The following is a 13,564-nucleotide window of genomic DNA, read 5'->3' on the forward strand; positions in this document are numbered from 1 at the left end:
ATACACACACACACATAATATCTTAAAACAATTCAGGGAAAGTTGGGAAGTTAAAGAAAGTAAAACATTGTAATGATTTTCTCATTAACTATGGGAACAAAGACTTCCTGATTACAATCTTATAAGATTACTCCTTGATGCCCTATACTTTTATTAATTTTTGGCCCGATTCGATCTGTGCACATTATATGTTCATTAATTCTACTCTATTGCTTTAATGTTATGACAATAAGCAACTTTATTAGTGTGTGCTTCACACATAATCTATCTGTGCAATAACCCTGTGCAATTATCCTGTTAAGATACTTCAGCTGTTTTATATACATTATATATAAATATATATGTATGTGTGTGTGTGGATGCACCATATATATTGTATATACCCCATGCACCTTGTTCCTCCTTTAGGCACCTTCTTTTTGACAATTGAGCTGATGTGACAAGTGAATTTCTCCACTATGAGATCAATAAAGTCAATCAATCAATAATCCGTGCCAGTAAGACATCAAGACAAATCTAAAATGATTTGGATGCAGTCATAACTGGTCCACCTCATGAATGCTTTTTTAATCGGAGAGAGAAAAAAAAAAACTCAATATTGATAAGAGTTTTATTGGAATCCCCTGTTTAGCATTGAAGCTTTTGAACTTTGGGGCACGAACAAGTTATTTCCAGCTGGTGACGTTAACATTTCCAAACAGCTACAACTTGCCCAGAAGTATCTGTATGGTTGGAGTCTGATTCCCTACTGTAAAGGTTAGGTACTACTGCATGGCTGCATTGTTTCACTGAATGTTGTCTCTTCTTTCCTTTAAAGAAATGTCATGGAAACCGACTGAAAACGACCATCGGCACAAATCGGTTCAGACACTGAGGAACAACTCGGAGTTCAACTGACACAATGATGTTTGAGCAAAAAAGGAAAAGGTTAAACAAGAGCTATAAAAAAGAACTACTAAGCCCTTCAGTAAAGGTATATTTCAATAACAGACTGACATTGGAAAAAATAAATTAATTAACAGACTTTTAATATGCAGTGTTTTGGGTATTATTATACAAACCTGGTTTCTTATTAGTTTAGAAAAACAAACTTTAAATACATAACATAAATATTATGCTGAACTGCAATTTACAACGTCTTATTTTGTCTTGGGATACAGATCTAGTGCATCCAATTCCCTGCACAGGCCTGTTGCCTTCGGCCGTCTGCAGAGTAGAAGCATTTTTTTCACGGCTTGTTTCAACTGTGGCATTTTAAATTCAGCTCCAACCAGACAACATTAAAAAGAGCCTGTGGTTAATTCTTTAGTTTCAAGGATTCGGACAGGCACTGGGTCCATTCTATTGAAATAATAATAATAATAGCCCAAATAATGAATAAGTAATATAACAGTCATTGCTACATGTATATGACTTTTTAGACCAAATGATTTATTTAATATTTTTAAAATATGTTTTTAAAATGAGTCAGTTTATTCAGGTTAACAAGATGTTTATACGTTACTCTGAGCTTCATCTTAATTTTTAAAAGCGGGATTTCTAACTGTAACATAGACACTAATACAAAACACAACAAACTATGCTACATTTCTGGAGAGTTGATTAGCACAGTATGCGCTGGATTATTTCTGAGGATTTTGCATACATTTTTAATCAATACTCCTGCAAGTTTAACATTTCTGTTTATAGTTTATTCATCTATTTATTTTTGAAAAATAAAAAATCCAACAGAAAAAAACCCGCTGAAAATAATAAGTAACAACATTCATTTCCAATAAAATATTCTGTAAAATCTTGAAAAGGGAGCAGGAGGTAGGAATGATTTATCCAGTCCAGTCTCTAAATTTACATAAAAGTCCTAAATCTAAATAGCAATTCAATAAAGACAAAAAACAAAAAGTATATTTACAAATCTATACACACGTGTGTATATTCACATAGGTACACGCACAGCATAGTACCTTCAGATAGAAATTGACATATTTGATCTTGATGCACACACAAAAACACAGCTAAATACAAAGATTTCTTATTATTTTTATTCAACCAAAAAAATGTTTCTATTTTCCTTGTTTCCTCAAAATTGAAAACAGATTTTGAGAAAAATCTTTACAGTTTTATTTTTGATTTTATGAAAAAACTGTCATGTTAGCATTTATTCAAACACTTTGCAATAAGCAACCATTTTATTACCATTATAGAAACCAAACTTTATCTCCTACTCTTTGCATGTTTACACTGAATTACTGAAGATTTAAGTCAGAACTCAACAAAACTTCAGTACTACTTCAAGTCAGAAGAAACATGTTGAAAAAAATCTGTAATAATGAGTATTTTTTTGAATAATATAATAGTATATATCAGCATTAATATTTTTTTTAGCTTAATATAAGGGATATCATCTGTTAACCACAGCAGCTGTAGAGGTAAACAGCCCCTGTGTTAAAGAAGCAAAGGCAGCTTATTCTGAAAGTTCACTTAAATGCATATAAACATGAGAAAATTTCACTTAAAAATGTTCTAGTGTATAAAATGTGCCCACACAGAGTGACAGGGTTTGCTTATGATGAAAGATTTCAGAAACAAATCTTGTTTTGCTCCAGGATCAGATGGATGCGCAAACATTTTGCAGACACTTAAAAAGCAGAGCAAATAAGGAGCTTGTGTTAGAATTCATGTTTCAATTATTTCATAAAGTTTAGGCACCACCAATAGTGATGCAGCACTTCTTTATTTAAAGGCTGCCCTGTAAAAAAAAAAAACTTTTGAACCTTTTTTTAAAAAGAGCATTTTTCCATCTTGGTTTAGCAGACTTATTCATAAACAGTTTGGAAATTATTTCAACCTGGAGAGACTCACACAGAGCAAAGTTGCAAATAGAAAATATTCAATTTATTTATACAGGGAACACAATCATATTCTTTGACATATTTTTATCTAAGGAAAACCAGCTGATTGCGAGGACTCATTGACTCTCTGCAATCCCTTGCACTAAGCATGCATGAAGCGACAGGGGAGAGGAAAACTCCCTTTTAACTGGTGGAATAAGTCAGGGATGAGTGGGACTGAGAGTGAGGGAGGAGAGGAGGTGGAGGTGGGTGAAAGTTCACTTTTGTATGGGAGAGAGAAGCTGGGCCAGGAGCTAAAAGAAGGGGATATTGCAAGACGATTGGCTTCGGAGATGATGCAGCCCCTGAGTTCATTGGCTAGAGCTGAACAAGGAACATCACAGGTGGTTCAGGTGAAACTAATAAAAGTCTTCCAGACTGAATTTACGCTTAAGCTTCATTTATATGTATACATTTTAACTAATACCCCATTTACACTACCCTTGAAAAACTGATCCATGCCGAGACCGGTCCGAGCTCGGATCAGTTAACCAGGCCGAGCTCGGTTCTGACGACCGTTTACACATCACGCTATCTTGGTTCCTCGACTCCTCGCCTCCTAGTGACGATCTGCGGTATTACTGCCAGGGAAAGGAGGAAATAAAGCAGTAAGTGGCGGTAATACACCAAAAGTTGTTTGCCAACCGCCATAAAACACAAGAAGAAGACGAAGAAGGAGGGAATCAAGCAAATCAAAATGGCGGCGCACGTCACATTTAGAAAGTTATGCTTGATTATTATTGCTGTACTTCGGTGTTATTGTTTAAAATGCCATTATTTAAAATGTTGGGTGGAGAAGATTTCGATTGCTGTTTATAGTTGAAGAAGAAGTTGTTTTTCTTCTTCTGTTTCTGGAGGGGCATTACCGCCAACTACTGGATTGGAGTGTGAATCGGGATGTGCAGCCAGACGGAGATGACGCATTCTGCTCATGCGCTCTTGTTATCAGAGAACCGAGCCAGGGAAAAACCGAGCCGAGCCCACCTCTGGAACTGGTCTGCAGTTATCTCTGTTCGGTTGTGTCTACCTCGGTTCAGTTCAGTTTGCTTTCCATTTACACACGATAAGTTATCTCAGTAACCCAGCTTGGACCGGTCTCGTCATGGTTTTTCAAGGGTAGTGTAAATGGGGTATATATGTCTTTTAGAACTACGTTTTTAAATAAAGTCATAGATTTCATTTTAAATTTGAAGAATATACAGAAATTGGGTTGCATGTAAAGATGTGTTTACATCTTGTTATATTTGCCAAGGACAAAATACAAACAAAAAACATGCTACACCAAAGGAGTCAAGTGATTTATTGCATGTAAGAGCGCATAAATGGAAAAAACTAACGATCCATTATAATCTTGGCACTTACGGGGACTGACGTTCCTATGCCCCTTCATGACTGAGCAAGTTTATAGACTACTGCTTCAATTTGACCCATCTAACCTCCACCGCTCCTCCATGGTCCAGCCATGTGGAACATTCTGCTTAAATTACCGTTTCTGTGCTAATTGGCCAACATCTCAGCCCTGTCGTCGTTCATCTATATTGGCTGTTTCTCTGTTTTGTGAGGCAAGTGAGAACGTAGATTTGCAGCCTCAGGTTTAACCTACACCCCATGGAGGACACAATATGCATGGCTAAGGTAAGGTTAGCGTGCAAATGACAGGGAAGGATGACAAAAATGAAAGAGTTACACAGCAAGTGATAAGAAGTGGAAAAGATACTGATAACAAATGGATGCTTTTTATTTATCACTCTACCAAAGTCACACTTTTGCAGAAAAATGCACTGAAAAAACACTGATGAAAACTAGACAGATCGATGTGTGATGGTGGTGGTGTGCTGACTTATAGCAACATGAGCTTTGGGCAGAAAACGAAACATGTTTTATAAGTAGGAAAAGGATTCTAATGGCACATTAGGACAGCGCATTCATAACAGCCCCTTTTGAGCCTTAAAGCAACAAACAGATAATGAGAATTAACAATTATAAACACTTCACACACAACAAACCAGCAGGACAGTAATATTGCTATAAATGAGCAGGTGGTGTGTGTCTAGGAATCAGGCTGCTTTAACAATTACAATTATGATTAAGTGCCTCTTGAAACTGTAATACCACTCAGTCAGGAGGATGTCAGTGAGCTGGAAAGGAGGATAAACATGAGATAAGGAAATGTGACTAAGTGCACAGTTAAAAGCTCCATTACGTTAAGCTTTGCTAAGAACACTTTCAATTTAAAAGCTATAAAACATAACGAGACAATTTTGAATAAAACGATATCTTTTGTAAACCTGGTGTCTGAAATGACTCATATATATGTATATTGCCAAAAGCAATAGGTCACCCCACCAAATCAATGATTTATTGGGAGAAACTTGACTGGGTTGCAGAGTCCTAATCTTAAGTTTATGCAACACCTTTGGGAAGAATTAAGGCAGGGTCTGCAATCCTGGCTTTCTCATTTACCGCTGACACCCCTTAACCTGTGTAGGATGTTTATAGAATAGTTAAAGTTGCTACTGCTGGAAAAGGAAAGTCCATCAACAAATTAGACCCTATAGATTGGATGGAATGGAAAAAAAGTGTGAAGACACAAGATGAAGAAAGAATGGCTTGAAAAAGACTGAGTGGACAGACGTAAAGGCTGATGGACGGATGGATGATGGACCAAACTCTAGACAAATTAATGGATTAATAAATGGATTTATTACGTATTAACAGTTGAATTAATAAATTAATGCACTTGCAGAAAGAGAAGGAATCCGGGCAAATATAATGTGAAAAAAAAATTAAAAAATGACTTGTATGTTATTCTTTATGCTTCAATAGAAACATATTAAGCACAAAAAAAGTATTTAAAAAACTAAATCCTAAACTGAGCCTCTCTGAAATAAGCCCAAGGGTGCTGAAGACGCTCCACATATCAGTGACACACAATGAATTACTTTCTGCACAGAAAATGAAGTGGCTACGCTTCACATAGCAGCACCACAGCACACCATTGCCAGCCAAATATATAATTCTTCCTATTTTCATATCATTGCCAAGCCGACCCAAAGATCCACCTCATTCAGTCTTCTCTCAGTGTTGATCTGTGCCAATATTTGAAAACTTAAGTGCAATGGTGTGTCACAGCTAAAATAAAAAATGGAATAAAAAAATGCTGTGCAATCTGTTTTACAAAATCGTTTACTTCTATTCAAATATGTGGGGGGATTTGATTTTTTCCACCCAGTAGTGACACCAACATCAAATCAATGTAAATAAAAATTAAAATTATTAATCATCCTAAAACCAAAGTCTGTGATCTTTGAAAAAAACATCTATCCTCTTTATTTTCTACTATAATTATTATCACTAATCATAGATAAACAAACCCCCCTAATGTTGAGGGACGCCTTTAAATTACTGCCATAATTAATACTGTCCTCAGCTAAAGAACATTTTCGGAAAGAGAGCATTAAATATGATGATGCTCTTCATAGAGGTGGTTGTTAGGTGGTGTATTTTCACTGTGCTGTTGACGCATTGACATTACATCTAGCCTGTTGTTTGGCCTGAAAACCAGTCATGATGTCTGGTTTTAAATGTAAGAAGAATGAAGCAATACTGCCACCCGGTGGCTAACTGCTGCAGCATCAACAGGCTGCTTTTAATCAGCACTATGTAAACATGGAACAGGCCTGTTGTGCCCTAATCATGCTGCACTTTTGTTAGTTAAATCTTCATTTTAGATTTACCAAAATGGCCCGCTTGACTGCATTGTAGTTGGCAGACTCTCTGACATCACTAAATTAAATTCATTAAATTAATCATTGTTAATTTAACAAGTTTATCAAGTTCAACAAGAAGGTGAATGAATGAATCAATCCAACCAACCAACCATTCAATCAGTGACTCAAAAGTTTATTTAAGGCCATCTAGCAAAATTACTAATTTATACACAAACCTGATTTATAAAAGTGATATTATAGATATATTAGATAGATAGGATTTTAACAACACTTTATTTACGAAATTCAAAAGATAGAATGAATTATTGATGTAAAACAGTGTCAGTTAAAAATCATTAAAAGGAGCTTGTTTAATTTTAGTTGTCCTTCATCTGAGACAGACAGACAGACAGACAGACAGACAGACAGACAGACAGACAGACAGACAGACAGACAGACAGACAGATAGATAGATTTAATCTCCTTTCTTCCTTTGTGTTTATGCCAGTGCTGTTCACCCGTCGTGCTTCTTTTTAACCACTAGGTGGATTCTGACTTCTGACTAGAGATGAGTACCAAAGTGCAGTATGAATATGGTCCCAGGGTTAAGTCTGACAGATGAGGTTCAGCCTGTCAGTCTTTTTAAGCAGGGCTTCCACTGTGTGATTTTCTGGCCCCATTTTGAGTCGATTTTCCACTCACACAACCAATTTTCAGACCACATTTTTGCTTCAATAGCATGTTGTGCCTCGTTTATTCTACATAAGCATTACAGGGAGCAATCAGCAGCTCATGACCAGCGGATCAGAAATCATGAGGGTATTGGGGCCGGGCTGTGCTCTGATTGGTTTCAAACTCGGACTGCACACATGCCCGCATATTTGGAGTAAAGAGGAGCCGCACAGCGCAAGTTTACAGGACTCAGATGATCTTCAAAACATCAGAGCAAAATAATCCAAACTGATTTGGAGGAGCGTTAGAGACACAAGGAGGATAGCCTCATAAAGAACATCTCATTCACCATCCATCTCTTTATCTGTGTTCTCTTCCAGGATCACACAGTCGAGGAGGCTTCACTCAGTTTCATCCCCTCTGGCTGTGCTGAGCGGAGGTGCAACGCCAAGCTTCACCGTACAACTGTTGTCATGCACAATAGAAATAAATTAAATCCCTTGAAGATCGCAACCAACCCACACCTGTAAAATCCCCCCCCCCCCACGTAAAGAACCTGCAGGATCTACCTGCAGTGAATAAATGGCTGAAAATAAAGGCAAGGATAAGAACAGGGAACACCTGGCTGTCTGCTTGACGATCACATTGAATGGACACAGTCCTGGAGATTTCAGTTTTTGTGGGGCTCCAGAGTATTTTTTGGAAAGCACAGAAAAATAAAATGTTCAGAGCCTGGGTGCAGAGTTTGTAAATACAGTAGCTAGTCCAAAAACATTTTTTTTCATTGTTTAATAGTTTAATATAAAGTTCTTTTGAAGGAGTGAGGGATATGGATTTTGTTCTTCGGGATTAAATTGAACATTTTTCTAATATATCCTTGTAAATGCTTATTAACCAACATATGTTTGTATACAGCAATCAAAATGCACTAAAGAGATACACAGGGCTTGAAAAGACACGCACTAAAATCCCAGCTGATGAGATCCTCCAACCACAGCCTCCATCAGGATCCTCATGGCTCTTTGCTGCAGCTTGCATAGCAGTTTGAGTGATGTCTGTAGATGTTACCTTAGACTTTAACACAGTAGCTCAGGTATGATAATATCAGTTAACTGTAAAGAATGGGCAATGCAACACTCAGAGCTGCAATGCTTCTAGATACTTTATTCTGAACATGTTTAATGTTAGGTTTCAAGTAGATATTTAGTCAGCAATCAGACCGAAAACCCGTTTCATTTTCTTGTTTAACAGCTTTGTACAGTGGAAATCTTATCTGTGCACCTATTTTATTCATATTTCATTATTTAGTAACTAAATAGCTAATTCACGCATCTTCACCTGCTCATCTGTCGGGGTCACAGTGGGGCTGGTGCCTATCCTGGGCCCCCCTTTTGGTGTAAGGTGGGGTGCACCCTGTACACGTCACCACTCTGTCAAAAGCATCTAATAGCTTCTGGTTTTGTTATATCTTATAAATTAGTTTAATAATGCAAATGAAAAAAATATATTTAGTCAGTATTTAAAATAGCGGGTGCAATAAATTGTTAAAATATAAGAAGTACTATTTTATTTAATTAAACATATCACTTTCATTAGTTAATCAATAAAATCAATCAGCTATACATTTAATGAATAATGGATAACTTGCATTCCTAATATGCACTGAAGGTTACTTGGATACTTTAAGATGCGTGAACTGCTTTCATATGTTGGTGTAAATCAATGATCTTCCTGCAGCTGCAAACGGTGTCCTGCACATATTCACATGTGGCAGAGGCCTTATCAGCTGCAGTGGAACGTCCACCCAGCAAATTCTCTTTCTCTCTTTTTCCATGCATAACAGGGAATGGGAGGGGTAGAGTATGCCAGAGGGAGAAGTGTGAGAGAGGGAGAGGTGCTGTTTGCAGACAGATTTAGAGAGATGCTGCGCCTGCATGAACTCTTTAAGGAAATTCAAATAATTTGCTGAAAGTATAGAAGAGAAACTGCAGCTGGACTAATACTCGTATTAGGCTAAATTTGATGCGATTGTATCAATGCTATCAGTATCTAAAATCAGTACTGCCACCCCTAGTTTTCTTGGAAGTTGGTTCAAGAACCAGGAAGCATGGAATATAAATGCTTTTTCATTTAAACAATTAAATAACTGATCTAAAACAACCTAAAGAACCAAGCAACAAAAAAATTAAACCATGCGCTAGATTATTTTTTTTTTTTTGTTTAATAGGAAAACCTTCACTCAGGCAATGTGTATTAAAACGGAAGAAGATTGTGATTTCCGTTACAGACTTCATCTGGATGGTAAAAGTTGCAAAGGTTTTCATGGTCTTTTCTGCAGTGAGTTACATGAAATTCTGAGACACTCACTCTTTTATAATATATGGACATCATTTGTAGTGCTTCCTGCTACAATGTTTTGCATGATACAATGTTAGCTGGAGTTATTTGGGTCAGAATATGAGGGGGACTTGGAAGAACTTGCATGTTTTTTCAAGTATTGCAGTCACTGAATAGGATTCACAGTGTTTATTTGCATTAGGATGGGTTACTAAAGCGTTGCTGAGATGTCATCATCACATTACATTTAGTTTCTTAATATTCAAGGATCACTGATCATCAGGCGCATGAATCAGCATGGTCATACCATACATTTCTCTCTTTCTGGCATCCTGCATACTGGAGCGAGTTAAGTGACTGTATAACAAGTCATAGCATGGAATTACTAAAGCTCTTATGGATTTTAAAATGAATGCCCAATAAACAACTTTGGCAAATCACCTAAAAAAAAAAAAAAAAACTTCGGCTTTGGGTCCTCATTGTCCTCAAACATTAAACCCTCCATTCAACTTGAGAAAATCAAGCAATCAAAAAAAAATCAATATTTTGTGCTTTTAGATGTCATAATAATAGTCCTTCATCAAAATAATGCACAAAGCGGTAATTCCCTTGATTTGTGTGTCTCTCAGTGAACCTCTTAAGATACTGTATGCAGTCTTAGCTGCAGCCCCTCCCTGACCTGTGAACCCAAGCAGTGGAAGAAGATTCCCTGCAGAAAGCACCTACCTTAACTGGGTGACTGCACTGCAAACAAACATCCACTCCGTCTGATCAAGGAGGGGTGAATCAAGGCAGAGCGAGACGATTCCAGCTCAAGATTAAGGCAAAAGGGCTCCTTGAACAGCTAGTCTGCACAGGTCAGCAACTTCTCTTTTTAAGCTAATATAGAAGTTGTTAAAAATAATTTTTTTCTGTCTGTGAGAGGTCTCAGGCTTTGTTTAGCCTACAGAAAATGAGTAATACAGCTATAGGTGGCAACCAGACAGCAGAGGTGGCTTCTCTTCAAAGGCAAGTGTTTTTCTTCAGGTTTAAAGATTGAAAATGTTTTTTCGCAACAAATCAATGCAGTTTTAAAGGGGTTATATCATTTTATGTTTTTCCATATTCAAATTTGAAAAGGCTTTAAAATAGAATATTATAGGACCTTTAAAACAAAAAAAGGCCCAAATAAAAATATAAAACTTTCACCTTAAATACAACTATAGTTTTTGTTTACATGCAAGACATGGTTAAAAATAATTCATCTGGTTAAAAAGATAAGATTAAAAATTACGACTTCATCAAAAGCAAGGGAAATAAACTCTATTGCATGCACTATATGAGTCCCTTGAAATACAACGAAGCTATGACAACCCTCAGAAAACAATAACTAAATGCATTCAAACTTTAAAAAAAGAAAAATTTTTTTGTACTCACTATTACAGTAGGAGCAGCAGCGACCACGCAGTAGAGGATAAGAGGAGGGACGAAACTGGATTCCTCCAAGCCGGGGTACGGCTTCATCAGCTCGGCGTCGTTACAGAAGAAGCCCTGCACGTGCACACTGAATAGGTCCGTGCACTCCATGTAGTAGGCCAGTAGCACTGTGCCAGACATGATGACAAGCTGGACGAAAAACATGTCAGGGCCAGATGGAGGTAGAGGTGAGGAGAAAAGTGAAGGAAAGAGTTGTTAGCTTTTACATACAATCCAACATAAAGCTGGTCTGACTCAATTTTCAAGTTAAAAGTCTTTTTTTTTTTTAACAGGGTTATATTTGTCTGAATCCTGAATGTCCTTCGTCTTTCATGGGTAAAAAAGATATTGATAGAAAACAGCATAAACCCTCTTAAATTAAATGTTTCTCTCGCTCTCTCTTTTTCCCCTCAATCACATGCTTACTCAATGATGCACACCACATCCCTCCCTCACCACCTTTTATCCCACCAACATCATCTTTTGTCTCTGGCCTCCTTTTCATGGGTTTTTCCTCAACACAGCTGCAGGCATCTTTCATTTATATAAATATATATTGTTTATATATAGCATCTTTAGTCACCGATAATGGACCTGCAGTGGAACAGAAGATGCACCACGTTACACTGCAGGGCTTTCGGAAAGGGTTTCTAAAAATCAGCTACAGCTGTGGTTTATACCCGCTGATACGTTGCCTCTCTAGCCAATCAAAGGAGCCAGCTGGGTTTACATCAAACAGGATAGAAGATGCAATTTCATGCCTTTAAGCTGCCAAAAAAAACACTGCAAGTTAAATGAGAAATGCAAGATATATGGTGATTCTGTTCAGTTAATTCCAGTTTTGTGCAATTAGGACACTGGACTGGAGAAAAGCAAACAAACAGGCATGTCCACAAGTTACAGGCAAACTAATACTACTAGGTCTCTATCTGAAAAAAAAAGACATATCTTTATGTTCACTATCTTTAACAGTCAGGGGGGTATTATACAGGGTGATTCTAGGATCAGAGGTTTAGAGAGCTGTATGTACAGGTGCTTCAGAACCCCCAAAGATGGACTAAAAATGCCTCTGTCGTAAGAGTTTGATTCCTTCCAGAAACTGGTCCAAGAAACCAATATGTAGTACCTGTAACAAACACTAGGTGTCTCTGTTACCACAGAAAAAACATCACTCCAACTACAATTGCTTCAGCACTAAAATTCATCCATCCACCTATAACAGACATGTCAAGGGCTGCTGTCCTGCAAGTTTTAGAGGTTTCCTTCCTTCAGCATGTCTGATTTCTATTGATAGCTGATTCAAAGCTTTTGATGAACTGCAATAATCAGAATCAGCTGTGCTTAAGCAGAAAAACCTCTTAAACGTGGAGGACAGCACGGCAGGCCTCATTGATAATGAGAACACATCAATATAATTGTGTCCTAAGAAATAAAAGTTTTTATGGTTTTACTTAAAGTGAAAAGTCAGGCAGGGCCAGGTGGAAGATAAACAGTAAAATGTGATAGAAGAGCCAACTTTGATTATTAGGGATTCAAAGAAGAAAAAAATTAGACAGACAGATTATGAGGATCTGAAAAGACTTGTGTGTTTTAAAAGATGTCATTGCTGCCGTTTACAGGTGAAGGTTTGTTTGGTGACACGTTTATATGTTTCTCATCAAAACTGCTCAGCAGCAACATATTTTCTCCCTCAGGCAGACGTGAAGTTATATTTTACAGAGATTACAATGGTAGCTATTGCTCAGGAAAGTGCATTCATATGGTTTATGCATAAAAATCCAAGTCACAATGGTGCCCATAACTAATAGTGACAAGCAAATTAAATGAGGTCAGATTAACATAAATCCTGTTGCGTTTTTACCTTGATGCTGAACATGCAACCCCCATCGGATTAGATGCAATTCATGATTTTATTATCCTTTTGCAAATTAGCTGCAGCTGTGGTAATACCTTGTTATTCATAGTTTACCTTCAAAAAATATGCTAATTCCTTTGCTTGCCAAAATATCATGTAATACCATGTAGGATCGTCTCAGTGTGTCAGGCTCAAAGGAAATTGTATATTATGGAGTCTTGAACAGGAAACCTAAAGCATTTACTATTTAAGGAACTTTAACACACTTTGTTTTCAAATGTTGAACTTTAAATTTTTTTACCATCCATTGTGGAGAAATCTTTTTAAATCACCCATAACATAAAGCTACGCCTCAACAAAAAGTTACTTAGCACAGGTTGAAACTGGCTCTAAAAGGCAGCAAAAGTTACACAGAACCACAGTCTATTTAACAAGAAATGTTAAATAGTTAATATTTACTCATTTTGTTTCACTTTTAAATCAATTAGTGAAATATCAAACCAGACAATCATAAAGCTGTGGGCGTAAATAAGGCTCTCTGTAATGCTCCCTCGTTCAGGACCTAGAAGCTACACCAACGCAGCAAATCTAAACCTCCTGCATTACATTAACGCACAGCCTATGTCTATGTAGGATATATACACTAC

At 37.1% G+C, this 13,564-nt stretch overlaps 1 protein-coding gene across 1 annotated transcript in view; it reads right to left on the minus strand.

Moving 5' to 3' along the window:
- plppr1 (phospholipid phosphatase related 1) overlaps positions 1-13,564 on the minus strand; it is a 62,739-nt gene that overhangs the window by 17,015 nt on the left and 32,160 nt on the right. The window contains exon 3 of the mRNA XM_015386270.1: positions 11,024-11,212. Within this exon, the coding sequence (XP_015241756.1) occupies positions 11,024-11,212 (189 nt within the window). The remainder of the gene's footprint in view (positions 1-11,023; positions 11,213-13,564) is intronic.

The sequence above is a fragment of the Cyprinodon variegatus genome, unplaced genomic scaffold (assembly GCF_000732505.1).
Source record: "Cyprinodon variegatus isolate N-32 unplaced genomic scaffold, C_variegatus-1.0 Scaffold362, whole genome shotgun sequence".
Taxonomy (NCBI): domain Eukaryota; kingdom Metazoa; phylum Chordata; class Actinopteri; order Cyprinodontiformes; family Cyprinodontidae; genus Cyprinodon; species Cyprinodon variegatus.